The sequence below is a fragment of the Ranitomeya imitator genome, chromosome 1 (genome assembly GCF_032444005.1).
Source record: "Ranitomeya imitator isolate aRanImi1 chromosome 1, aRanImi1.pri, whole genome shotgun sequence".
NCBI lineage: Eukaryota > Metazoa > Chordata > Amphibia > Anura > Dendrobatidae > Ranitomeya > Ranitomeya imitator.
In genome coordinates this window covers 384,797,516-384,824,650 of record NC_091282.1, presented here as the reverse complement: position 1 = coordinate 384,824,650, position 27,135 = coordinate 384,797,516, and the positions used below count along the sequence as shown (strand labels likewise).

Here is a 27,135-nt window from a genome sequence, read left to right as displayed (position 1 = left end):
GCCACGGCAACCAAGTCTCGGATGTGGACTGTCTTGTTCCTGGCTGTGATCCGGAGGATATCATGTGCTGTGTATTTTCTGTGAGTTGAACGATAAAAAACGTTTAGCTTTGAACGTTGCTGGGTCACTGCCTCATCACTGCACAGTGTGGATACCACTGCACTACACTAGTAACAGACTGCCATTTTAGAAAACATTCTGCATATTTCTAATCTCATTATCCATGGTTTAATATTGATTTGCCTCATACAATCACTACATACAGTGTGTTGAAAAAGTATTAATACCCTATGTACGTTTCAATTTACATTAGATCCACAAAATTTAATTATTTTTAATCAAATTGTATGTGATATTCCAACACAAAGTATCAAGTATTTGTGAAGTGTAAAGGAAATAATATGTGGATTTCCAAATATTTGAAAAATATAAATCTGAAAATTGTGACATGCATTTGTATTCAGCCTCCCTGAGAAGGTCCATCTTTCAATGCAATTACTGCTGCAAGTCTTTTGGGGTATACCTCTACCAGCTTTGCACATCAAGAGGTTGAAATTTTAGCTCATTCTTTAGCTCATTCTGTAAAGCATCTCTAGGTCAGTGAAATTGGATGAAGAGCATGTAGGATCATTGTCTTGCTGGAATGTGAACCTACACCCCAATCTCAAGTCTTTTGCTGCCTTTAAAAGGTTTTGTTCCAGGATTTTCCTGAAGTAAGCTACATCCATTTCCTATCAGCTCTGATGAGCTTCCCTGTCCCTGCTGAAGAAAAGCATTGACACAGCATGGTGCTGCTATCACCATGTTTGATGGTAGGGATGGTATTTTCAAGATCATGTGCAGGAGTGTTAGTTTACCACCACACATAGCCCTTTGCATTTAGCCTAAAAAAATTCTACTTTGATCTCATCTGACCAGAGCACCTTCTTCCACATTCTATCTGTGTTCCCTTCTTGCTTTAAAATGGCTTTCTTCTTGCCACTTTTTCATAAAGGCCATATTTGTGGAGTGCACAACCAATAGTTGTTCTGTGGACAGATTCTCCCACCCTAGCTCGTAATAAATACTTTTTCAAGGCACTGTATATAAATACCACACTTTCCTGTGTTATTTAATATCATATAGTAAAAGAGATTAAAGCTTTTTCCTTTAACCCACCATATAGTAGATTGCTAAAGCAGTACCCTACATCAAACAGTGTGTTATCCAGGGGACTTCTACTGTCAATATGCAGAGGAGAGGAGTTTGAGACAATTTACTGCTGAATGAACTGCCCAGTGGACACTTGGCATCACAGTATCAAAATGATTAATATTTTGTTTTGTAACTAAATTTTATTGATATGTTACTATTATGAACATTAATTTAGGAAACAGGTTTCCACATAACATTACCTATCCAGTGTTAATGCTTAAATACATAGAATTCTGCATAATAATGTATGTATGTATGCATGTGTATATCTACTATATAATTGTCTAAGGGTCACTTCCGTCTGTCTTTCTGTCTGTCACGGATATTCATTGGTCGCGGCCTCTGTCTGTCATGGAATCCACGTCGCTGATTGGTCGTGGCAAAATGCCCACGACCAATCAGCGATGGGCGCAGTCCGGCGGCAACATGGCCGCTCCTTCCTCCCCGCAGTCAGTGCTCGCTCCATACTCCCTGCAGTCACCGCTCACACAGGGTTAATGCCAGCGGTAACGGACCACGTTAATCTGCGGGTAACTCACTCCGTTAACCCTGTGTGACCAAGTTTTTACTATTGATGCTGCCTTTGCAGCGTCAATAGTAGAAAGATCTAATGTTAAAAATAATTTAAAAAATAAAAAATCATTATGTACTCACCTTCCGCCACCTTTCCCGCGCCTCGCGACACTCCGGTAACCGCTCGATGCAAGCGGCAGGTTCCGGTGGCAAGGATGGTATGCGACAAGGACCTGCCATGACGTCATGGTCATGTGACCGCGACCTCATCACAGGTCCTGCGCACCTGTGTGCGAAGGACCTGCCATGATGTCATGGTCATGTGACTGCGACGTCATCACGGGTCCTGCGCTACCAACCCTGGGACCGGAAGCTGCCGAGTGCACCGCACACAGGCGACATGACTACAAGGGCTCCCTCGGAAGGTGAGTATATATTTGCCCTCGGAAGGTGAGTATATGTTTATTTTTTATTTTTTAACCTGTGACATACGTGGCTGGGCAATATACTACGTGACTGGCCAATATACTACGTGACTGGGCAATATACTACGTGGCTGGGCAATATACTACGTGGCTCTGTGCTGTATACTACGTCGCTGTGCAATATACTACATGGCTCTGTGCTGTATACTACATCACTGGGCAATATACTACGTAACTGGGCAATATACTACGTGGGTGGGCAATATACTACGTGGACATGCATATTCTAGAATACCCGATGCGTTAGAATCGGGCCACCATCTAGTGTATATATATAAGTAACCACTGGGAAAGCATACTGAACTCTTTGTGTCAATGAATCCCTGGATCTAGTCATGACATGTAAGTTAAGAACATACCCCCACACAGTAAATGTCCCCCAGCCCTGTTACACTAAATCTCCCCCACACAGTACCCTCACAATACAGTAAATCTCCCCTCACACACAGCGAATCTCCTCTCCTTCATTACATTTAATCTTCGGTGTCTTCAGCTCCACTAATGTGGGGCACTTACCACCAATGTTCTTCGTGCTACTGCGCATCGATGGGTAGCATCAGTAGCATGATCACATGACCTGGTCACACTGCTGACGTCGCTCTGACCCGGTGGTCAGAGATCCAATTGCACTCACATCTGAAAGACGCAAGTACAATTGTTCACTGGTAGCCAGAGAGCTGCAAGTTCTGTGAGACGGCTCAGATAATGACTGACTTCCAGTCCGGGGGGTGTGGCAAAATGCAGCAACCTGCAGCCGCTGGGGGAGGCACTTCGGACCGCCACACTAGGCAACCTGTCTTCAATATGTGTATTTAATATGCAGTGTGTGTATGTAATATGCAGAGAGTGTATAAACATACGTGTGAATAGCATCTGCATTAAAAAGTTTCAGCAGCGCACAGAAGGATTTGTAGGTGGCAATCACACAACAAACAAATAACGCGCTCATTATTTGGTTGGTTGGACCAAATATCAGTGTTCTCGGCAGCACATCACCCTTTTAAATTAGAGATGTGCTGTTGATAACATGATACTGTGGAGACAGAATGATCTATTAGGCCGGCGTCACACTCAGCGTATGCAAATACGGTCCGTATATTACGGCCGTAATACGCTGAAAAGTCCCGAAAATAGTGGTCCGTAGCTCCTCCGTAGGCAGGGTGTGTCACCGTTTTTTGCGCATGGCATCCTCCGTATGTAATCCGTATGGCAGCCGTACTGCGTGTTTTTATCGCAGGCTTGCCAAACCGACATACGCCTATACAAGGGATCCATGTGTTAAAAAAAATAAAACCATATATACTGTCTATATATATATATATATATATATATATAGACACATATATATATATATATATATATATATATATATATTATTCCTTCATACAAGCTCCCAGGCTTTCTAGGAAAGTTCCCACGATCTATGAACAGCCAGCAGAGGGCGCCTCACCGCAAATGAAGCTAAATATAGATCATTGACCTATATTTCGCTTCATTCCCCGGGGTTTTGCAGCAAGGAGCAGCCTGCATTAGCGGAACTCCTTGCTGCAAAATGTTTTAACCCCTTCAGAAGGATTTACATCGTTGGACGTTACAGATCTGCGGAAGGTAAGTATATTGTTGGTTTATTTTTTTTTTTTATTTACAGATCGAGGGTCTTCAGTGATTGGATTGGGCGTTAAATAAAATATTACAACAACCTTTGTTTTTATTTCATTAAAATAATTTTTAATAATGTGTGTGTGTTTTTTTTTAACCCTTTCATTCAATTGGATTAATAATGGATAGGTGTCATAATTGACGCCTCTCCATTATTAATTATGCTTAATGTCACCTTACAATAGCAAGGTGGCATTAACCCTTCATTACCCCATATCCCACCGCTACACGGGAATGGGAAGAGAGTGGCCAAGTGCCAGAATAGGCGCATCTTCCAGATGTGCCTTTTCTGGGGTGGCTGGGGGCAGGTGTTTTTAGCCAGGGGGGGGGCCAATAACCGTGGACCCTCTCCAGGCTATTAATATCTGCCCTCAGTCACTGGCTTTACTACTCTGGCGGAGAAAATTGCGCGGGAGCCCACGCCAATTTTTTCCGCCATTTAACCCTTTATTTTAAGAGCTAGAACGGCCAAATTTTGAAGATACACACTACTAACATTAGTAGTGTGGATTATGCAAAAAAAATGGTGATATGAGATGGTTTACTGTATGTAAACCATGTCTCATATCATGTCGGGTTTTAGGAAGGAGAAAGCAAAAGCCGGTAATTGAATTACCGGCTTTTTGCTATATCGCGGCTGTATGAAGTAAGAATATATATACATATATGTGTCTCACTGACATATATATATATATATATATATATATATATACCTATTCTATGTGTACATATTTATTCTACCTATTCTACTGTAAGCTGTCAGTGTGATTTTACTGTACACCGCACTGAATTACCGGCTTTTCTCTGTAACAGCGCTGCGTATTTCTCGCAAGTCACACTGCTGGTCCATGTGTAATCCGTATTTTTGGGGCTTCCATAGACTTTCATTGCCGTTTTATTTGCGCAATACGGTGACAAACGCAGCATGCTGCGATTTTCTACGGCCGTAGAAAGCCGTATAATACTGATCAGTAAAATACGGCAGACAGGAGCAGGGGCATAGAGAATAATTGTGCCGTATTTTTTGCGAGTTTTACGGACGTAGTTTCTGCGCTCTTACGTCCATAAAACTCGCAAGTGTGACGCCGGCCTTAGCGATCATTTTGTCCTCAGCACTCTTGGATAGCCTGTGTATAGAGGTTGGTTAGCAAGCTTAGAGATGAGCGAATTTGATCGGGTTCCTGCTTATTTGGCACGCTATAGCACTTACCGAATAAGCTGCAGAGGGAACCTGGATACATGGAGCGTGCTGGCTAATCAGCTGTTCCGAGCTGCAACAAACAGGCTCTCCATGCATGTGTTGTCACTGTCACACAGCCGCGACACATGCAGCTGTGGCGCTGGACACCTGATTTTCAGAAGCGCTCCAGGTATCCGGGTTCCCATGGCAGCCTCTTCGGTAAGCACTATAGCTTGACGAATAAACAAGGACCCCTGTACACTGTGACTCTACACCGGCACTGATGAAGTGTCAACACCAATGAGGCCACTGCTATAGCCAGTGCTTGGTGGCTGTGTTTACATGTCGTGTGGACCCATCATTGCTAATCATGGAAGATCAGAGTCTGTGGGAAATCATGGAAGCATCTGCACCAAAGCGGAAGGGAATTGATAAGGTGAGTACTCCTCCTTTTGCTATTTTAAGCCACTACCAACAGCCTGTCAAGAAAAATTATGGAGTTGGACATAAGTGGTTGTCATACGTCATATTTATAAAAGCATTGTGCAATTGATTTAGGGGAAAAAAAACATTGATCCGTCTAAAAGGAATATGTTATATACCGTACATTTGGTTACATTTCAACAGAGCAAAATACAAGAAGAAAAGTCCTAATCATAGAAGCCGACTTCACCAAAACTGAGATTTATAAGCACATTGAAGAAAGTCTTAAAGGGCTGGAGATTGGAATCCTAGGTAAGGCAGTATGTCATGATCTGATAATTTGGAAAAAAGGGTTTTAAATAAATCTTGAGTCAAACATTTTTTCAGTCCTTGTTCTTTCTCTGTCACAACAGACTGCCCCCTGGCAGTCCATAGACCATATAATAGTCAACAGCACAATTTATATCATTGATTTTACATATCGACTTTTTGGCAATGTTGAAAACAAAAAACAGATTGCACCAAAACCCAATGAAAGTTGAATATATAGAGCTGTGGCCACATAGATATATCAGCGAAACAATTGTCACTAAGGAGCTCAGAGAAGCTTTTGTATAAATATGAAACAGGTCACCAGCTCACCTACAAGTATGTTTCCAACCCTCCATTTTGGAGAGCCTGGAGCAGAAGCTGTTGCAAGGTGGTGATCAATTGGAAAAAGAGGTGGGTTTTTCCAGTCGGATCCAAAAAGGTTAAAATTAGCACTTTATTTCAGGGGTGTCAAACTGCATTCCTCGAGGGCCTCAAACCATGCGTGTTTTCAAGATTTCCTTAGCATTGCACAAGGTGCTGGAATCATTCTCTGCAGTTGATTAAATTATCACCTGTGCAATACAAGGAAATCCTGAAAACATGACCTGTTTGCGGCCCTCGAGGAATGCAGTTTGACACCCCTGGTTTATTTCATATCATTAAAATACATAAAAGTGAGAGGACACTATGTGTGCTCTGAATACTGAATGAATATTTGAAATAATGTTCTAATTTTAACCCATTTGGATCGTGCTGTACAAATGCACCCCCCTGAAGCTTTTGTATCTCAGGGGATTGGGAAAGTTTTACCGTTTCAACCCTAATGAAAAACTGGTAAAAACAAACATACTGATGAAACACTGATGGTAAAAATGGACACTGATGACATAGTGATGGTAAAAACGGACACACTGATGGTAAAAACAGACGCACTGATGGTAAAAACGGACACACTGATGGTAAAAACAGACGCACTGATGGTGAAAACGGACACACTGATGGTAAAAACAGACGCACTGATGGTGAAAACGGACACACTGATGGTAAAAACAGACGCACTGATGGTGAAAACGGACACACTGATGGTAACAACAGACGCACTGATGGTAAAAACAGACGCACTGATGGTAAAAGGACACACTGATGGTAAAAACGGACACACTGATGGTGAAAATGAACAAAAGGATGACACACTGATGGTAAAAGCGGACATACTGATTATACTGTCCTCATACACGTTAGCAGGGTGTGCAATGAGACATGAAAACACAAAAAAGCACAGTAAAACCAAAAACACACTGTTGCAAAAAAATCACAGTGGACAGCAAGTGCTAGTAAAAAGATGGAAAAAACAGGGTATTTGGTTGATACGTTTTTTTCTCCTGTGCGCACAGCTCAAAAAAGCTTTTTTGAGCTGTGCGCACAGGAGCCGTTCTGTCCAGCGTGTCCACATGGACATTCCTTTTCTGAATCCTGCTCATACAGGTATTGTACATATGACCAGGTTTTAAATACATCAGATAGGGATTACATACATTAGTTAGGACTGCTCTGATATGGGTATACCTTGACGTTTGGTAGAGCGGCTTAATATACATTTTTTGCAAAAAACATATCAACCAAATACCCTGTTTTTTCCATCTTTTTACTAGCACTTGCTGTCCACTGTGATTTTTTTGCAACAGTGTGTTTTTGGTTTTACTATGCTTTTTTGTGTTTTCAAGTCTCTTGGTGGTGTGAACATGTCTCTACGGGCTTGTTCACTGTGCGCGCAGCTCATGTGTTCTGGTGTGCAATGAGACATGTAGCTAACCCCCTCCCCCGTCTTCTTTAAGAAAAGAGGCTGCAAATTTGTAATCTTCTTTTATTGATTGTAGATGTGACAGGAAAGGGTGAAACTATAAGATGCAATAACAGGAGCATTTCAGAATTTATATCTGCACAGAGCATAAAACACAAATAGTCTGCAATACAGTAACATGAGGTAATACAAACTGATGATTACCTACTTAGTACAGGGAACGTATTGATAAACACAGGATTGTAACAGTGCTTACCAACTATGCTTAGAGCAGGCTATTTAAGGAGCATGAAGAACACGAATTATGTAGTTTCTGCTAAGACACATGGAGGAATAATGGCTGCTGTTCCCTTCACAGTGTCAATAATAAGACCACAATGCAACAGGAACAATCTCACAATGCCCTAGGAACTTCCCATAACACATTGCAAATTAAACTAGAATCTATGCATTAAACGGCCAGCAGGTGGTGCTGTTACCTTACAATATGAAACATAGGAAGGATTAATACACACAAAAATACAATGTCTGTAATAACGGAGACATAAAGAAAATGACTAGACTTTCTAGACAGCAATTATATGGCTGGACAGAATACTGATGGTAAAAATGGACACACTGATGACACACTGGTAAAAACAGACAGACTGATGGTAAAAACGGACACACTGATGACACACTGATGGTAAAAACGGACACACTGATGACATACTGATGGTAAAAACGGACACACTGGTGGTAAAAATAGACACACTGATGACACACTGATGGTAAAAATGGACACACTAATGGTAAAAACGGACACACTGATGGTAAAAATCGACACACCGATGGTAAAGACGGACACACTGATGGTAAAAACGGACACTCTGATGACACACTGGTAGAAACGGACACTCTGATGACACACTGATGGTAAAAGCGGACACACTGATGGTAAAAATGGACACACTGATGGTAAAAATGGACACACTGATTACACACTGATGGTAAAAATGAACACACTGATGGTAAAATGGACACACTGATGGTAAAAAAGGACACACTGATGCTAAAAACGGACACACTGATGACAAACTGATGGTAAAAACGAACACACTGATGGTAAAAATGGACACACTGATGGTAAACATGGACACACTGATGGTAAAAACGGACACATTGGTGGTAAAAACAGACACATGGATGACACTGATGGCAAAAACGGACACACTGATGGTAAAAACGAACACACAGATGAAATACTGATGGTAAAAATGGACACACTGGTGAAATACTGATGGTAAAAACGAACACACTGATGGTAAAAACGGACACACTGATGGTAAAAACAGACACTGATGGTAAAAATGGACACACTGATGACACCCTGATGGTAAAAATGGACACACTGATGGTAAAAACAGACACTGATGGTAAAAATGGACACACTGATGACACCCTGATGGTAAAAATGGATACATGGATGACACACTGAAGGTAAAAACGGACACACTGATGACACACTGATGGTAAAAATGGACACACTGATGGTAAAAACAGACAAACTGATGGTAAAAATGGACACGCGGATGACACACTGATGGTAAAAATGGACACACGGATGACACACTAATGGTAAAAACGGACACACTGATGGTAAAAACAGACACACTGATGGTAAAAATGGACACACTGATGACACACTGATTGTAAGAACGGACACACAAAAGACACACTGGTGGTAAAAATGGACACACTGATGGTAAAAATGGACACACTGATGACACACTGACAGTAAAAACAGACACATGGATGACACACTGAAGGCAAAAACAGATACACTGATGGTAAAAATGGACACATGGATGACACACTGGTGGTAAAAATTGACACGGATGACGCACTGATGGTAACAACGGACACACGGATGTCACACTGATTGTAAAAATGGACACTGATGATAAAAACGGACACACTGATAGTAAAAACGGACACACTGATGGTAAATTTGGACACACTGATGACACACTGATGGTAAAAATGGACACTTGGATGACACACTGATGGTAAAAATGGACACAGGAATGACACACTGATGGTAAAAATGGACACACGGATGACATACTGATGGTATAACAGACACATGGATGGCACACGGACTGTACACTGATGACACACTGATGGAAAAGACCGATGACACGGTACTATTTTTTCATGTACAGTATGTATTTTAACACGGACGTGTGAATGAGGCCTTTTACAAAAAAGTTAATACGTTTAAATTCTAATGTTTAGATTTTTTTCAGTAATTTCTGAACACTTTACTATGTGTTATGTAAACTTTAACATTTTTGTCTTTTCTTCTGGTCCGCTAGTTAATAATGTTGGAATGCTCCCCAGTCCAGATCCTTGTCATTTTCTTGCTACTCCAAACAATGATGAGGTACAGTATTTTAATGACTAGAACACTTCTTTTTGGATTTGTGAAAATAACATATTGCTGTCTTACTTTTCATAGCTTGCTGTATAATTTTACAGATTTCACTGGTTAATGCCACTAGTGTAAATGTATTCTGTTTTATATTATTTACACTGTGTTCTTTTTTTGGCGTTTTTAGTGTTTTGTGACTTTTTTGTTTGTACCATATTCATCATTCCATTTGCGCCTGCATTTAGCAGTTTTCATGGTTGGGGGTCCAGGTCCAGAGAACCATCGCAAATTGCTCAAACTAAGTGCAGAAGTCCTCAGCTTATCCTTTAAAGGAACCTGTTAACCTGGTGGTACCAGCCTCTTGTGCGGTAGCACCAGCGGAACACCGTCGCTCCACACACACACTGTACACGCCGTACGCACCACACACACACACAAACACACATTGTATATGCCATATACACCACACACACATAAACACACTGTATACGCCATACACAGCCTCTTGGGTGGTACCACCAGCGGAACACCGTCGCGAACACGCCGCCGCCGAGATCAGCCGAATGATTCAGTGACTGCCGCCAACTTTGTACAGGAGGAGCACATGCGCAGTTTTAGTCTGATTGCCGTTATCTGCCTGCACAAAGATGACAACAGTCTAATTTACTGTGCCTGTCCGAATTCCATGCAGGCACAGTGAATCATTCGGCAGATCTCGGCGGCAGATGCATGACGTGTCTACAGGCAGAGGAAGCCGGTCATATTAGAGGGGTTTTCCCACGAACGAAAGTTAATTTTAAAAATTGACTGTGTCTGACCGTGTACGGAGCATACCACATCTCCTGGCAGGGGAGGAAGCAAAAGACAATACTGACATTACAGCAGGGGATCACAATGGATTCATTTTGTGAGGTAAAATATTTCACTGACTGTTTTTAAAAAATATTTTACCTCACAAAATGTATCCTCTGCGATCTCCTGCTGTAATGTCAGTATTGTCTTTTGCTTCCTCCCCTGTCCAGGAGCTGTGGTATGTTCTGTATACAGTCAGACGCAGACAATTTTTAAAATGAACTTTCATTCGTGGGAAAACCCCATTAAAAAGCAAATATCAACGCCAACATGGTTCCTCCTAAAAAGTGCGCCAATGACAATGCAAGGAAAGCAGCAAAGGCAAAACGTTGACTGAGTTCGCCATCACCACCGCCTCAGGCAAGAAATTCCAGATTCTCACTGCCATAACAGCCAAGAATCCTTTTCTATGTTGGTGGAAAAACCTTCTCTCCTCCAAACGCAGAGAATGCCCCCTTGTGACCCTCACCTTCCTTGGTATAAACAGATCTTCAGAGAGAGATTTGTATTGTCCCCTTATATACTTATACAGGGTTATTAGATCGCCCCTCAGTCATTGTTTTTCTAGACTAAATAATCCTAATTTTGCTAATCTCTTGCTAATATTGTAGCTCCCCCATCCCCTTTATTAATTTTGTTGCCCTCCTTTGTACTCGGTCTAGTTCCATAATATCCTTCCATATATCCTTCATAGTAAACTATCAGTAATGAAGACTGCTTCCATATCTTCATATTATAAATCCATACATTGTGTTGTATTCCATTAGCAAATTCTTATGCAAATGAGCTAGCAAGTGCAAGGACTTTCTCCTCCCAGTACTGGCCTCTTGCCAGTGATTGACAGGTCACTCTTCTTTGTGGCTTGCTTTCCCGGCTGATGGATGACAAAACAACGGAGACACAGATCACAGATTTTTACCATGATGGCATTACTTTAAACACCTGCTGAAAGGATCTCTTTAAGGATAAACTCATCACTTCTAGCCATTAGTTTGAGCGATTGGTAAGAGGTATCTGTGTTGGCATATGCAACAGATTAGAACTTATTATAAGTGAAAGGAGGACTTTATACTAACCAGACAGCAGATGGCGATAGTGTGTAAAGTTATATACTTGCTGTAATGTGGGGAGGGAAGCTCTCAGTTGTTGGTTGTTTTCTTACTTTCTGCTTTGCTTTTCTTCATGAATGTGTTGTCTTCAGTGCACGGACTGTGTGACACTGAATTGTATCTCATGTTTATCCAGTATGAAGTAAATACTGTTTATTCAAGATATCTTGCTGATTGAAGCTCTCCTAAGTACAGCGGTGATTGCAAGAAGACGTACTCTGCAACAGGTTTAGGGCCCAGGCACCCCAGACACTACAGGTCTGCACTACAAGTCCAGGCAGAAGGATCCTGGTTTATAGCCCAGATAACGGAGCACACAGATAAGCTCTGTAAACAGAAGGAACTAAATCCAGATACAGAGTGACAGAGGAATTCACCATCCCAGGAGCTGGATATAATTGCAGAGAATTCACAGGACATATAGGAGAATATCTTCAGTACAACTCTCTAAACAAGTAAGACTATATAAAGATGATGAGTACCACAGAACTGAAATTTACAGTAGCTAAACTGAATAGTGAAAATTATCAGTTATGGAAATTCAAAGTAGAGATGTTGTTATCTAAGGATGATCTATGGGAAGTAATTGTTACAGCAAGACCAGATCAAGATAATCAGACATGGGATAAGAAGAATATACAAGCGAGAGCCACCATTAGCTTACTAGTGGATGATGCTCAATTAATACATATAAGAAATGAAGAAACAGCTAAGGGAATGTGGGAAGCATTAAGAAAACTGTATGAAAGACCTAGCTTGAATCACAAGTTATTTTTATTAAGAAAGCTGTACAGTATGAGATTGAGTGCAAATGACGATATGCAAAAACACATATTCTCAATGATGGAAGTGATATCACAGCTAAGATCTATTGGTGAAGATGTTAAAGAAAGTAATGCAGCAGCTATATTGTTGTGCAGTTTACCAGATACGTATACAGCCTTGATAAATGCCCTTGAGACGAGACCAGAAACTGACATTACATTAGATTTTGTGAAAACAAGACTAAAAGATGAATATCAGAGAAGAAAAGAACAAAGAAATGATTCTTCTACTGAAAAGGACAGTGAAAACGCTCTTAAAGCTACAGAATTCCAAAAACCCTATAACAAAGAGACAAGAGAATGCTTCAGATGTAAGAAAAAAGGTCATTTAAAGAAAGACTGTACCATATGGAAAGCAGAACAACAAAAATTACAACATAATAAGCATACACAGAAAGTAAAAAACACAATTTCCGATTCATGTGAGAATAACAGACAAGAAATCATCACTTGGTTGGTTTATTGATTCTAGAGCAACGAGTCATATGACAAGTGACAAGAATTTCTTTACTGATCTTGATTTAGATAAGAAAGAAGCCATTTATCTCGCAGATGGAAGCAAAATAACCGCAGAAGGTATCGGACAAGGTATGCTAAATTGTTCAAACAAGTTCGGACAAGATTCAAAGATACTTGTACAAGATGTGTTGTATGCTCCAAAATTGGAAGGCAGATTATTATCTGTGAAACGTTTAACAGCAAAAGGACTTACAGTGAAATTCAAAGACAATGAGTGTGCAATTATTGCAGGAAACAAGGTGATAACCAAAGTCAAGGCAGATGAACAATTATATCATTTTGACACACCAAAGGAACAGATGAAGGTATGTACACATGATCACAAAAACTGTATTCACATGTGGCATAGACGTCTAGGACATAGACACCCTGACAGTATAAGGGAACTACAGAGAAAAGAATTGACAAAAGATTTAAAGATATCAGATTGCTCAATTACAATAAGATGTGATCTACTATATAAAGCTGAATGTGTGTGTGTATGTGTGTGTGTATGTCCGGGATTGGCATCTACACCGTCGCAGCTACAGCCACAAAATTTTGCACAGTCACACGTCTGGACCCCGAGAGCGTCATAGGCTAAATTGTGAGGCGAAATTTTAACCCCGCGCGTTCCAATTCACCAAACAATTTTGCCCCTATCTACATAATGGGGAAAAAAGTGAAAGGAAAAGTGTTGGAAGCTGTTGTGATAGGCAATTCAGTATCACAATGGACATAGCGGTCAGAGCACATACAGTGATCTGACAATAACCCAAAATAATAGAACGAGCTCTGAGACGTGGGAACTCTGCAGACCGCAATCCCTAATCCTCTCCAAACAACACTAGAGGCAGCCGTGGATTGCGCCTAACTCTGCCTATGCAACTCGGCACAGCCTGAGAAACTAACTAGCCTGAAGATAGAAAATAAGCCTACCTTGCCTCAGAGAAATACCCCAAAGGAAAAGGCAGCCCCCCACATATAATGACTGTGAGTAAGATGAAAAGACAAACGTAGGGATGAAATAGATTCAGCAAAGTGAGGCCCGACTTTCTTAACAGAGCGAGGATAGGAAAGATAACTTTGCGGTCTACACAAAACCCTAAAGAAAACCATGCAAAGGGGGCAAAAAGACCCTCCGTACCGAACTAACGGCACGGAGGTACACCCTTTGCGTCCCAGAGCTTCCAGCAAAACAATTAGACAAGCTGGACAGAAAAAATAGCAAACAAATAGCAAAGAAGAACTTAGCTATGCAGAGCAGCAGGCCACAGGAATGATCCAGGGAAAAACAAGTCCAACACTGGAACATTGACAGGAAGCATGGATCAAAGCATTAGGTGGAGTTAAGTAGAGAAGCACCTAACGACCTCACCAGATCACCTGAGGGAGGAAACTCAGAAGCCGCAGTACCACTTTCCTCCACAAACGGAAGCTCCCAGAGAGAATCAGCCGAAGTACCACTTGTGACCACCGGAGGGAGCTCTGCCACAGAATTCACAACAGTACCCCCCCCTTGAGGAGGGGTCACCGAACCCTCACCAGAGCCCCCAGGCCGACCAGGATGAGCCACATGAAAGGCACGAACAAGATCGGAAGCATGGACATCAGAGGCAAAAACCCAGGAATTATCTTCCTGAGCATAACCCTTCCATTTAACCAGATACTGGAGTTTCCGTCTTGAAACACGAGAATCCAAAATCTTCTCCACAATATACTCCAATTCCCCCTCCACCAAAACCGGGGCAGGAGGGTCAACAGATGGAACCATAGGTGCCACGTATCTCCGCAACAATGACCTATGGAATACGTTATGTATGGAAAAAGAATCTGGGAGGGTCAGACGAAAAGACACAGGATTAAGAACCTCAGAAATCCTATACGGACCAATGAAACGAGGTTTAAACTTAGGAGAGGAAACCTTCATAGGAATATGACGAGAAGATAACCAAACCAGATCCCCAACACGAAGTCGGGGACCCACACGGCGTCTACGATTAGCGAAACGTTGAGCCTTCTCCTGGGACAAGGTCAAATTCTCCACTACATGAGTCCAAATCTGCTGCAACCTGTCCACCACAGTATCCACACCAGGACAGTCCGAAGACTCAACCTGTCCTGAAGAGAAACGAGGATGGAACCCAGAATTGCAGAAAAATGGCGAAACCAAGGTAGCCGAGCTGGCCCGATTATTAAGGGCGAACTCAGCCAAAGGCAAAAAGGACACCCAGTCATCCTGATCAGCAGAAACAAAGCACCTCAGATATGTTTCCAAGGTCTGATTGGTTCACTCGGTCTGGCCATTAGTCTGAGGATGGAAAGCCGAGGAAAAAGACAAGTCAATGCCCATCCTACCACCAAAGGCTCGCCAAAACCTCGAAACAAACTGGGAACCTCTGTCAGAGACAATATTCTCTGGAATGACTGACATCTTTTGAGAAACGGGAAGATCTGAAATAAAATCCATAGAGATATGTGTCCAAGGCCTCTTCGGGACCGGCAAGGGCAAAAGCAACCCACTGGCACGAGAACAGCAGGGCTTAGCCCGAGCACAAATCCCACAGGACTGCACAAAAGTACGCACATCCCGCGACAGAGATGGCCACCAAAAGGATCTAGCCACTAACTCTCTGGTACCAAAGATTCCAGGATGACCAGCCAACACCGAACAATGAACCTCAGAGATAACTTTATTCGTCCACCTATCAGGGACAAACAGTTTCTCCGCTGGACAACGATCAGGTTTATTAGCCTGAAATTTTTGCAGCACCCGCCGCAAATCAGGGGAGATGGCAGACACAATTACTCCTTCCTTGAGGATACCCGCCGGCTCAGATAAACCCGGAGAGTCGGGCACAAAACTCCTAGACAGAGCATCCGCCTTCACATTTTTAGAGCCCGGAAGGTACGAAATCACGAAGTCAAAACGGGCAAAAAACAGCGACCAATGAGCCTGTCTAGGATTCAAACGCTTAGCAGACTCGAGATAAGTCAAGTTCTTATGATCAGTCAATACCACCACGCGATGCTTAGCTCCTTTAAGCCAATGACGCCACTCCTCGAATGCCCACTTCATGGCCAGCAACTCTCGGTTGCCCACATCATAATTTCGTTCAGCAGGCGAAAACTTCCTGGAAAAAAAAGCGCATGGTTTCATCACTGAGCAATCAGAACCTCTCTGCGACAAAACAGCCCCTGCTCCAATCTCAGAAGCATCAACCTCGACCTGGAACGGAAGAGAAACATCTGGTTGACACAACACAGGGGCAGAAGAAAAATGACGCTTCAACTCTTGAAAAGCCTCCACAGCAGCAGAAGACCAATTGACCAAATCAGCACCCTTCTTGGTCAAATCGGTCAATGGTTTGGCAATACTAGAAAAATTGCAGATGAAGCGACGATAAAAAATAGCAAAGCCCAGGAACTTTTGCAGACTTTTCAGAGATGTCGGCTGAGTCCAATCATGGATGGCTTGGACCTTAACAGGATCCATCTCGATAGTAGAAGGGGAAAAGATGAACCCCAAAAATGAAACCTTCTGCACACCAAAGAGACACTTTGATCCCTTCACAAACAAAGAATTAGCACGCAGGACCTGAAAAACCGTTCTGACCTGCTTCACATGAGACTCCCAATCATCCGAGAAGATCAAAATGTCATCCAAGTACACAATCAGGAATTTATCCAGGTACTCTCGGAAGATGTCATGCATAAAGGACTGAAACACTGATGGAGCATTGGCAAGTCCGAATGGCATCCCTAGATACTCAAAATGACCCTCGGGCGTATTAAATGCAGTTTTCCATTCATCGCCTCGCCTGATTCGCACCAGATTATACGCACCACGAAGATCTATCTTGGTGAACCAACTAACCCCCTTAATCCGAGCAAACAAATCAGATAACAATGGCAAGGGGTACTGAAATTTAACAGTGATCTTATTAAGAAGGCGGTAATCTATACAAGGTCTCAGCGAACCATCCTTCTTGGCTACAAAAAAGAACCCTGCTCCTAATGGCGACGATGACGGGCGAATATGCCCCTTCTCCAGGGATTCCTTCACATAACTGCGCATAGCGGTGTGCTCAGGCACGGATAAATTAAACAGTCGACCTTTTGGGAATTTACTACCAGGAATCAAATTGATATCACAATCACAATCCCTATGCGGAGGTAGGGCATCGGACTTGGGCTCATCAAATACATCCCGGTAATCAGACAAGAACTCTGGAACCTCAGAAGGGGTGGATGACGAAATTGACAGAAATGGAACATCACCATGTACCCCCTGACAACCCCAGCTGGACACCGACATGGATTTCCAATCCAATACTGGATTATGGGCTTGTAGCCATGGCAACCCCAACACGACCACATCATGCAGATTATGCAACACCAGAAAGCGAATAACCTCCTGATGTGCAGGAGCCATGCACATGGTCAGCTGGGTCCAGTATTGAGGCTCATTCTTGGCCAAAGGCGTAGCCTCAATTCCTCTCAATGGAATAGGACACTGCAAGGGCTCCAAGAAAAACCCACAACGCTTAGCATATTCCAAGTCCATCAAATTCAGGGCAGCGCCTGAATCCACAAACGCCATGACAGAATACGATGACAAAGAGCAGATCAAGGTAACGGATAGAAGAAATTTTGACTGTACTGTACCAATGGTGGCAGACCTAGCGAACCGCTTAGTGCGCTTAGGACAATCAGAGATAGCATGAGTGGAATCCCCACAGTAGAAACACAGCCCATTCAGACGTCTGTGTTCTAGCCGTTCAACTCTGGTCATAGTCCTATCGCACCTCATAGGCTCTTTTGACCACCGGAGGGAGCTCTGCCACAGAATTCACAACAGGAAGCGTCGCAGCTACAGCAACAAAATTTTGCACAGTCACACGTCTGGACCCTGAGAGCGTCATAGGCTACGTTGTGAGGTGAAATTTTAACCCCGCGCTTTCCAATTCACCAAACAATTTTGCCCCTATCTACATAATGGGGAAAAAAGTGAAAGGAAAAGTGTTGGAGGCGTCGCAGCTACAGAAACAAAATTTTGCACAGTCACACGTCTGGACCCTGAGAGCGTCATAGGCTACGTTGTGAGGTGAAATTTTAACCCCGCGCTTTCCAATTCACCAAACAATTTTGTCAATATCTACATAATTGGGAAAAGTGAAAGGAAAAGTGTTGGAGGCAAATTGACAGCTGCCAGATGTGAACAAGGGACTGAAAGAGTGAGAGCGATGGCGCCAAAGAGTATATACCGTACAGTTGCTAAGGTGGGAACACACACACAAAATGCGCCACACACTACCACGTGCTTGAACACATATACCACCCTCAGCACACATTTCACCACACATACACCAACCTCGCCACATAAAAGTCGAAACACAAAAGTCGCCGCTCAAAACTCACCACGCGCAAAACTCGCCACATGCAAAAAATAGGCTCACGCAAAACTCGCCACAAGTGCAAAACTCACCTCATGGAAAACTCGCCACACGCAAAACTTGCACATGCGGAAAAATTGCCACATGCACAAAATTTGCAACACATGCAAAAGTTGCCTCACACAAAACTTGCACATACTCAAAAGGCACCAGACATAAAACTCACCACGCGCAAAACTCGCCATGCGCAAAACTTGCTGCACACAACTTGCTACACTAACCTGTCACATGCAACTCGACACACAAAAAGTTGCTACACGCATGTTGCCACACAAAACTCATCTCACAAAAGTCGCTAGATGCAGGTCGCCACACGCAACTCAACACACACAACTTGACAAACGAAACTCGCCCTAAAACACACACAAGTCTGGTATTATCCTTCAAAAATAAAAATCTGATTAATAAGCAGACAAACTACAAGAGCAACAAATGTACCATATAGGAAATCCGGCAGCTGTCAGTCACATGACCTGTCTATTATGTGTATGTGTGAGCTAATATATACTGCCAGGGGGAAGGCTTCCTGTTGGCTGGGGATTTATCAGGCTGCCAATTTAGCTTACAAATACTGAGGTAAAAATACTGAGCAAATAACGTGCGAACGAGGTCTAATACAGGAGAAGATGACACACAGGTATATACTATATACAGGGGAGATGACACACAGATATATACTATATACAGGAGAGATGACACATGTATATACTATATAGAGGAGGAGATGACATACAGGTACATACTATATACAGGAGGAGATGACATACAGGTATATACTATATACAGGAGATGACACACAGGTATATACAATATACAGGAGCAGATGACCTACAGGTATATACTATATACAGGAGGAGATGACATACAGGTATATGCTATATATAGAAGATGACATACAGTATATACTATATACAGGAGGATATGACACACATATATATACTATATATAGGGGAGATGACACACAGGTATATACTATATACAGGAGGAGATGACATACAGGTATATACTATATACAGGAGATGACATACAGGTGTATACTATATATAAGGGAGATGACAAACATGTATATACTGAGGTGAAAATGAGAGGTGTGAGGTGAAAATGAAAAGGTGTGAGTGCAAAATGAGAGGAGTGAGGGAAAATAGTGGAGTAATCGGAAAATGACAGATGTGAGGTCGAAATGAGAAGTGTTAGGGGGGAATGAGAGGAGTGAGGGAGAAAATGAGAGGTGTGAGGGAGAAAATGAGAGGTGTGAGGGAGAAAATGAGAGATGTGAGGTCGAAATGAGAAGTGTTAGGGGGGAATGAGAGGATTGAGGGAGAAAATGAGAGGAGTGAGGGAGAAAATGAGAGGTGTGAGGGAGAAAATGAGAGATGTGATGGGAAAATAAGAGAAGTGAGGTGCTATAACTAACCATAGATGTTTACTATGCCCAGGCAACGCCGGGCTAGTACCGGTATAAAGCTGAATGTGTGTGTGTATGAATATGTATGTATGTCCGGGATTGGCATCTGCACCGTCGCAGCTACAGTCACAAAATTTTGCTCAGAAACACGTCTGGACCCCGAGAGCGTCATAGGCTATGTTGTGAGGTGAAATTTTAACCCTGCGTGTTCCAATTCACCAAACAATTTTGGCCCTATCTACATAATGGGGAAAAAGTGAAAGGAAAAGTGTTGGAGGCAAATTGACAGCCAGGAGGAGATGGCATACAGGTATATACTATATACAGGGGAGATGATATACAGCTGTATATTCTATACAGGAGGAGATGACATACAGGTATATACTATATACAGGGGAGATGACATATAGGTATATCTAATATATAAAGCTGAATGTGTGTGTGTATGTCTGGGATTGGCATCTGCACCGTCGCAGCTACAGTCACAAAATTTTGCACAGTCACAAGTCTGGACCTCGAGAGCGTCATAGGCTATGTTGTGGGGCGAAATTTTAACCCCACGCATTCCAATTCACCAAACAATTTTGCCCCTATCTACATAATGGGGAAAAAGTGAAAGGAAAAGTGTCGGAGGCAAATTGACAGCTACCAGATGTGAACAAGGGGGACTTAAAGAGTGATAGCGATGGCGCCAAAGAGTATATACCGTATAATTGCTAAGGTGGGGCCCCGACATGGGATACTCACCACACACGGGAATATGAACACACACACAAAATGCGCCACACACTACCCCGTGCTTGAACACATATACCACCCTCAGCACACATTTCACCACACATACACCAACCTCGCCACATAAAAGTCGAAACACAAAAGTCGCCGCTCAAAACTTGCCACGCGCAAAACACGCCACGTGCAAAACTAGGCTCACGCAAAACTCACCACACGTGCAAAACTCACCTCATGTAAAAACTCGCCACACGCGGAAAAATTGCCACATGCACAAAAGTTGCAACACATGCAAAAGTTGCCTCACACAAAACTTGCACATACTCAAAACGCACCCCACATAAAACTCGCCACGTGCAAAACTCGCCATGCACAAAACTTGCTGCACACAACTTGCTACACTAACCTGTCACATGCAACTCGACACAAAAAGTTGCTACACGCATGTCGCCACACAAAACTCATCTCATAAAAGTCGCCACATGCATGTCGCCACATGCAACTCAACACACACAACTTGACACATGAAACTTGCCCTAAAACACACACAAGTCTGGTATTATCCTTCAAAAATAAAAATCTGATTAATAAGCAGACAAACTACAAGAGCAACAACTGTACCATATAGGAAATACGGCAGCTGTCAGTCACATGACCTGTCTATTATGTGTATATGTGAGCTAATATATACTGCCAGGGGGGAGGGCTTCCTGTTGGCTGGGGATTTATCAGGCTGCAAATTTAGCTTACAAATACTGAGGTAACATAGTAACATAGTAACATAGTTAGTAAGGCCGAAAAAAGACATTTGTCCATCCAGTTCAGCCTATATTCCATCATAATAAATCCCCAGATCTACGTCCTTCTACAGAACCTAATTGTATGATACAATATTGTTTTGCTCCAGGAAGACATCCAGGCCTCTCTTAAACCCCTTGACTGAGTTCGCCATCACCACCTCCTCAGGCAAGCAATTCCAGATTCTCACTGCCCTAACAGTAAAGAATCCTCTTCTATGTTGGTGGAAAAACCTTCTCTCCTCCAGACGCAAAGAATGCCCTCTTGTGCCCGTCACCTTCCTTGGTATAAACAGATCCTCAGCGAGATATTTGTATTGTCCCCTTATATACTTATACATGGTTATTAGATCGCCCCTCAGTCGTCTTTTTTCTAGACTAAATAATCCTAATTTCGCTAATCTATCTGGGTATTGTAGTTCTCCCATCCCCTTTATTAATTTTGTTGCCCTCCTTTGTACTCTCTCTAGTTCCATTATATCCTTCCTGAGCACCGGTGCCCAAAACTGGACACAGTACTCCATGTGCGGTCTAACTAGGGATTTGTACAGAGGCAGTATAATGCTCTCATCATGTGTATCCAGACCTCTTTTAATGCACCCTATGATCCTGTTTGCCTTGGCAGCTGCTGCCTGGCACTGGCTGCTCCAGGTAAGTTTATCATTAACTAGGATCCCCAAGTCCTTCTCCCTGTCAGATTTACCCAGTGGTTTCCCATTCATTGTGTAATGGTGACATTGATTCCTTCTTCCCATGTGTATAACCTTACATTTATCATTGTTAAACCTCATCTGCCACCTTTCAGCCCAAGTTTCCAACTTATCCAGATCCATCTGTAGCAGAATACTATCTTCTCTTGTATTAACTGCTTTACATAGTTTTGTATCATCTGCAAATATCGATATTTTACTGTGTAAACCTTCTACCAGATCATTAATGAATATGTTGAAGAGAACAGGTCCCAATACTGACCCCTGCGGTACCCCACTGGTCACAGCGACCCAGTTAGAGACTATACCATTTATAACCACCCTCTGCTTTCTATCACTAAGCCAGTTACTAACCCATTTACACACATTTTCCCCCAGACCAAGCATTCTCATTTTGTGTACCAACCTCTTGTGCGGCACGGTATCAAACGCTTTGGAAAAATCGAGATATACCACGTCCAATGACTCACCGTGGTCCAGCCTATAGCTTACCTCTTCATAAAAACTGATTAGATTGGTTTGACAGGAGCGATTTCTCATAAACCCAGGTAAAAATACTGAGCAAATAACGTGCGAACGAGGTCTAATAAAGGAGGAGATAACACACATATATAAACTATATACAGGAGGAGATGACACACAGGTATATACTATATACAGGGGAGATGACACACATATATACTATATACAGGGGAGATGACACAGGTATATACTATATACAGGAGGAGATGACACACGCATATACTATATACAGGAGATGACATACAGGTATATACTATATAAAAGAGGAGATGACACATAGGTATATAGAGGAGGAGATGACATACAGCAGGTATATAGTATATACAGGGGAGACGACATACAGGTATATACTATATATAGGAGGAGATGGCATACAGGTATATAGTATATACAGAAGAGATGACATACAGGTATATACTATATACAGGAGGAGATGACACATAGGTATATACAATATGCAGGAGGAGATGACATACAGCAGGTATATACTATTTACAGAGGAGATGACATACAGGTATATACTGTATACAGATGACATACAGGTGTATACTATATATAAGGGAGATGACAAACATGTATATACTGAGGGGAAATGAGAGGTGTGAGGTGAAAATGAGGGGTGTGAGGTGAAAATGAAAAGGAGTGAGTGCAAAATGAGAGGAGTGAGGGAAAATAGTGGAGTGATCGGAAAATGACAGATGTAAGGTCGAAATGACAAGTTTTAGGGGGGAATGAGAGGAGTGAGGGGGAAAATGAGATGTGAGGGGGAAAATGAGAGGCGTGACGGGAAAATAAGAGAAGTGAGGTGCTATAACTAACCACAGATATTTACTATGCCCAGGCAACGCCGGGCTCTTCAGCTAGTTGTTGTATAAAATCCAAAGCCACAAGGATATCTATTCCAAAAGAAAGTGAGATGAAAAGCGAAAGACCACTTGATTTGGTGCATACTGACGTATGTGGACCCATGAAAGTGACTACATCAGGAGGCAGTAGATACATGTTGACCTTTATAGACGATTACTCAAGATACACAGTCACATACTTAATTAAAAACAAAAGTGAAGTTTTTGATAAACTTGTAGACTATGTAACAAGATCAAGTAACAAATTTCAAAGGAAGCCAATTGTCATCAGAAGTGATAATGGAGGTGAATTTACAGGTCACAGAATAGAAGACTACTTAAGACAAAATGGAATAGAACACCAGAAAACGGTTCCATACACACCTGAACAAAATGGAGTAGCAGAAAGAAAAAACAGAACTCTAACAGAGATGATAAGATGTATGCTGATGGATTCCAAACTACCAGAGAAATATTGGGGTGAGGCAGCAATGACAGCTACTTATCTACAGAACCGACTTTTTTCCAGAAAACTGACGAAAACTCCATATGAACTGTGGCAAGGTATGAAACCAAGTGTCAATCATTTAAAAGTTTTTGGATGTAAAGTTTTCATATTCATTCCAACAGAAAAACGTTCCAAACTTCAAAACAGATCCATGGAAGGAATATTTGTTGGATATAGTGAAAATTGCAAAGGATACAGAATCCTAGATCCCAAAACAGACAGAGTTACGGTGAGTAACAGTGTGACATTCATTGAAGATTTGAATGAAGATATTATGATTTCAGTTGAAACAAAAAATGAGAAAACCAATAATGACACAACTGAAGAAATATCTAAACTGCCTGTGGAAGAAGCTAATAAATGGATAGAAGCAACAGAAACGGAAATTAAATCCATGCAAGATTCAAATACATGGACACTGACAGATTTACCAGAAGGAAGAAAAACCATAGGATGTAAATGGATTTTTAAAGTTAAATACCAAACAGATGGCACAGCTGAAAGATACCGAGCAAGACTCGTAGCTAAAGGGTATTCTCAAAAATATGGAGAAAACTATGATGAGACATTTGCTCCAGTTGTCAAACACACTACAATAAGAACTTTACTTACAGTTGCAGCAATGAAACAGATGCAACTGAGACATCTGGATGTAAAGACAGCTTTTCTGAATGGAGATTTAACAGAAGACATATATATGGAACAACCTCCAGGATTCAAAGATGAAAGAAATCCAAACAAAGTTTGTAAACTACTGAAAAGCATATATGGTTTAAAGCAAGCAGCTAAAGCATGGAATGACAAAATCACGGAAGTACTTACAAATGAAAAATTTCAAAGAAGCAAAGCTGATCCATGCTTATACACAAAAAGGCTGATTGATAGATGGATTTACATACTCATATATGTAGACGACATTTTGATTTGTTTTGAACAAGAAAGGGATAACGAAAATATTCTAAAAATCCTGAAGCGACATTTCGAAATCAAAGACTTGGGAAATGTAAAACAATATCTAGGAATACAAGTAGAAAGAGAAGAAGATGGAAGTTTCCTACTGAATCAAAATCACATGATTCAAGACATAACAGAAAAATTTGGATTAAAGGATGCAAAAACAGTAAAGTCTCCAATGGAAACTAATTATCTCAAAGAGATGAACAGTGAACAAAATATGCTACCAAATAATGAAGAATACAGAACAGCAAAAAGAAAACTACTGTATCTAGCGACCGTTACAAGACCAGACATCGCAGCAGCAGTAGGAATCCTGAGTAGAAAGGTATCAAAACCAAATAAAGCTGATTGGAATGCCGTGAAGAGAGTAATACGTTATTTGAAAGGAACTAGCAATGTTAAGCTGAAATTACCCACAAGCAATGATTGCATTTTAACAGGATATGTTGATGCAGATTGGGCTGGAGATCCAACTGACAGAAGATCTACCAGTGGACATATTTTTTTTCCTCTCAGGTGGACCAATTAGTTGGACAAGTAAGGAACAGTCAATTGTGACACTATCTTCAACAGAAGCAGAATATGTTGCCGCAGCACATGCGAGTCAAGAAGCACTGTGGTTAAGACAATTGTTGACAGAATTAGGACAACCACAGTTGGCACCAACAAAACTAAAAGAGGACAATCAAGGATGCCTTGTTCTTGCTCAGATGGAAAGAGTCAATCCAAGAACCAAACATATTGATGTGAAATATCATTTCTTGAGAGATCATCAGGAACAAGGAGTCTTGAAGTTAGAGTATTGTCCTACTGAAGAAATGACAGCAAACATTTTCACGAAGGCGTTGAATGCTGATAAACATCAGAGACTAATAAAAAAGTTGGGTTTGATTGAATAAGTCCTTACTGTTGAGAAAGGGTGTTGGCATATGCAACAGATTAGGACTTATTATAAGTGAAAGGAGGACTTTATACTAACCAGACAGCAGATGGCGATAGTGTGTAAAGTTATATACTTGCTGTAATGTGGGGAGGGAAGCTCTCAGTTGTTGGTTGTTTTCTTACTTTCTGTTTTGCTTTTCTTCATGAATGTGTTGTGTTCAGTGCACGGACTGTGTGACACTGAATTGTATCTCATGTTTATCCAGTATGAAGTAAATACTGTTTACTCAAGGTATCTTGCTGATTGAAGCTCTCCTAAGTACAGCGGTGACTGCAAGAAGACACACTCTGCAACAATCTGGAGCTGGACCTCTGGACTAACCAGAGAGAGAGAATATATTTAACCAATATTGGCCAATTTGACCATGGATGTAATAGTACATCTCAGCGATCAGCCGCGATCACAGGGGGATCACGGCCGATCGCCGCCGGGTGTCTGCTGATTCTGACAGCTGGCACCCAGCATTAGGTGAAGGGAGTGGTCTGTGACACTTTATCCCCCATGATCGCAGCATTCCAGATGCCGGCGCAGGGGCTAACAGCTGTGCTTCATTTGCATGCCATAGGAGCGATCATCCTGCAAAAAATGATAGTCCCATAGTGGGACAAATAAAAAAAAGTTAAAAAAAGTTTTAAATAATTGTAAAATATATATAAAAAAATCAATATTTATTCCAAGAATAAATAAATATTTTAGTGAAAAAGAAATTTAACCAATAAAAGTACACATATTTGCATCACCATATCTGCAAAGACCTGAGCTATAAAACTATACCACTAGTTAACCCCTTTAGTAAACACCATAATAAACCAAGGCATAAAACAATGCTTTATCATCATGCCGCCGAACATAAAGGGGAATAACATGCAATCAAAAAGACAGATATAAATAAACATGGTACCAGTAAAAACAACATCTTGTCCCGCAAAAAAACAAGCCGCCATACAGCTCCATCAGCAGAAAAATAATAAAGTTATAGCTCTTAGAATAAAGGGAT

General features: G+C 41.7%; 1 protein-coding gene across 2 annotated transcripts in view; it reads left to right on the top strand.

Moving 5' to 3' along the window:
• HSD17B3 (hydroxysteroid 17-beta dehydrogenase 3) overlaps window positions 1-27,135 on the top strand; it is a 160,938-nt gene that overhangs the window by 44,818 nt on the left and 88,985 nt on the right. For both annotated transcript variants that reach the window (XM_069745461.1, XM_069745460.1), the window contains exons 4-5: window positions 5,659-5,766; window positions 9,925-9,992. In XM_069745461.1, the coding sequence (XP_069601562.1) occupies window positions 5,659-5,766; window positions 9,925-9,992 (176 nt within the window). The remainder of the gene's footprint in view (window positions 1-5,658; window positions 5,767-9,924; window positions 9,993-27,135) is intronic.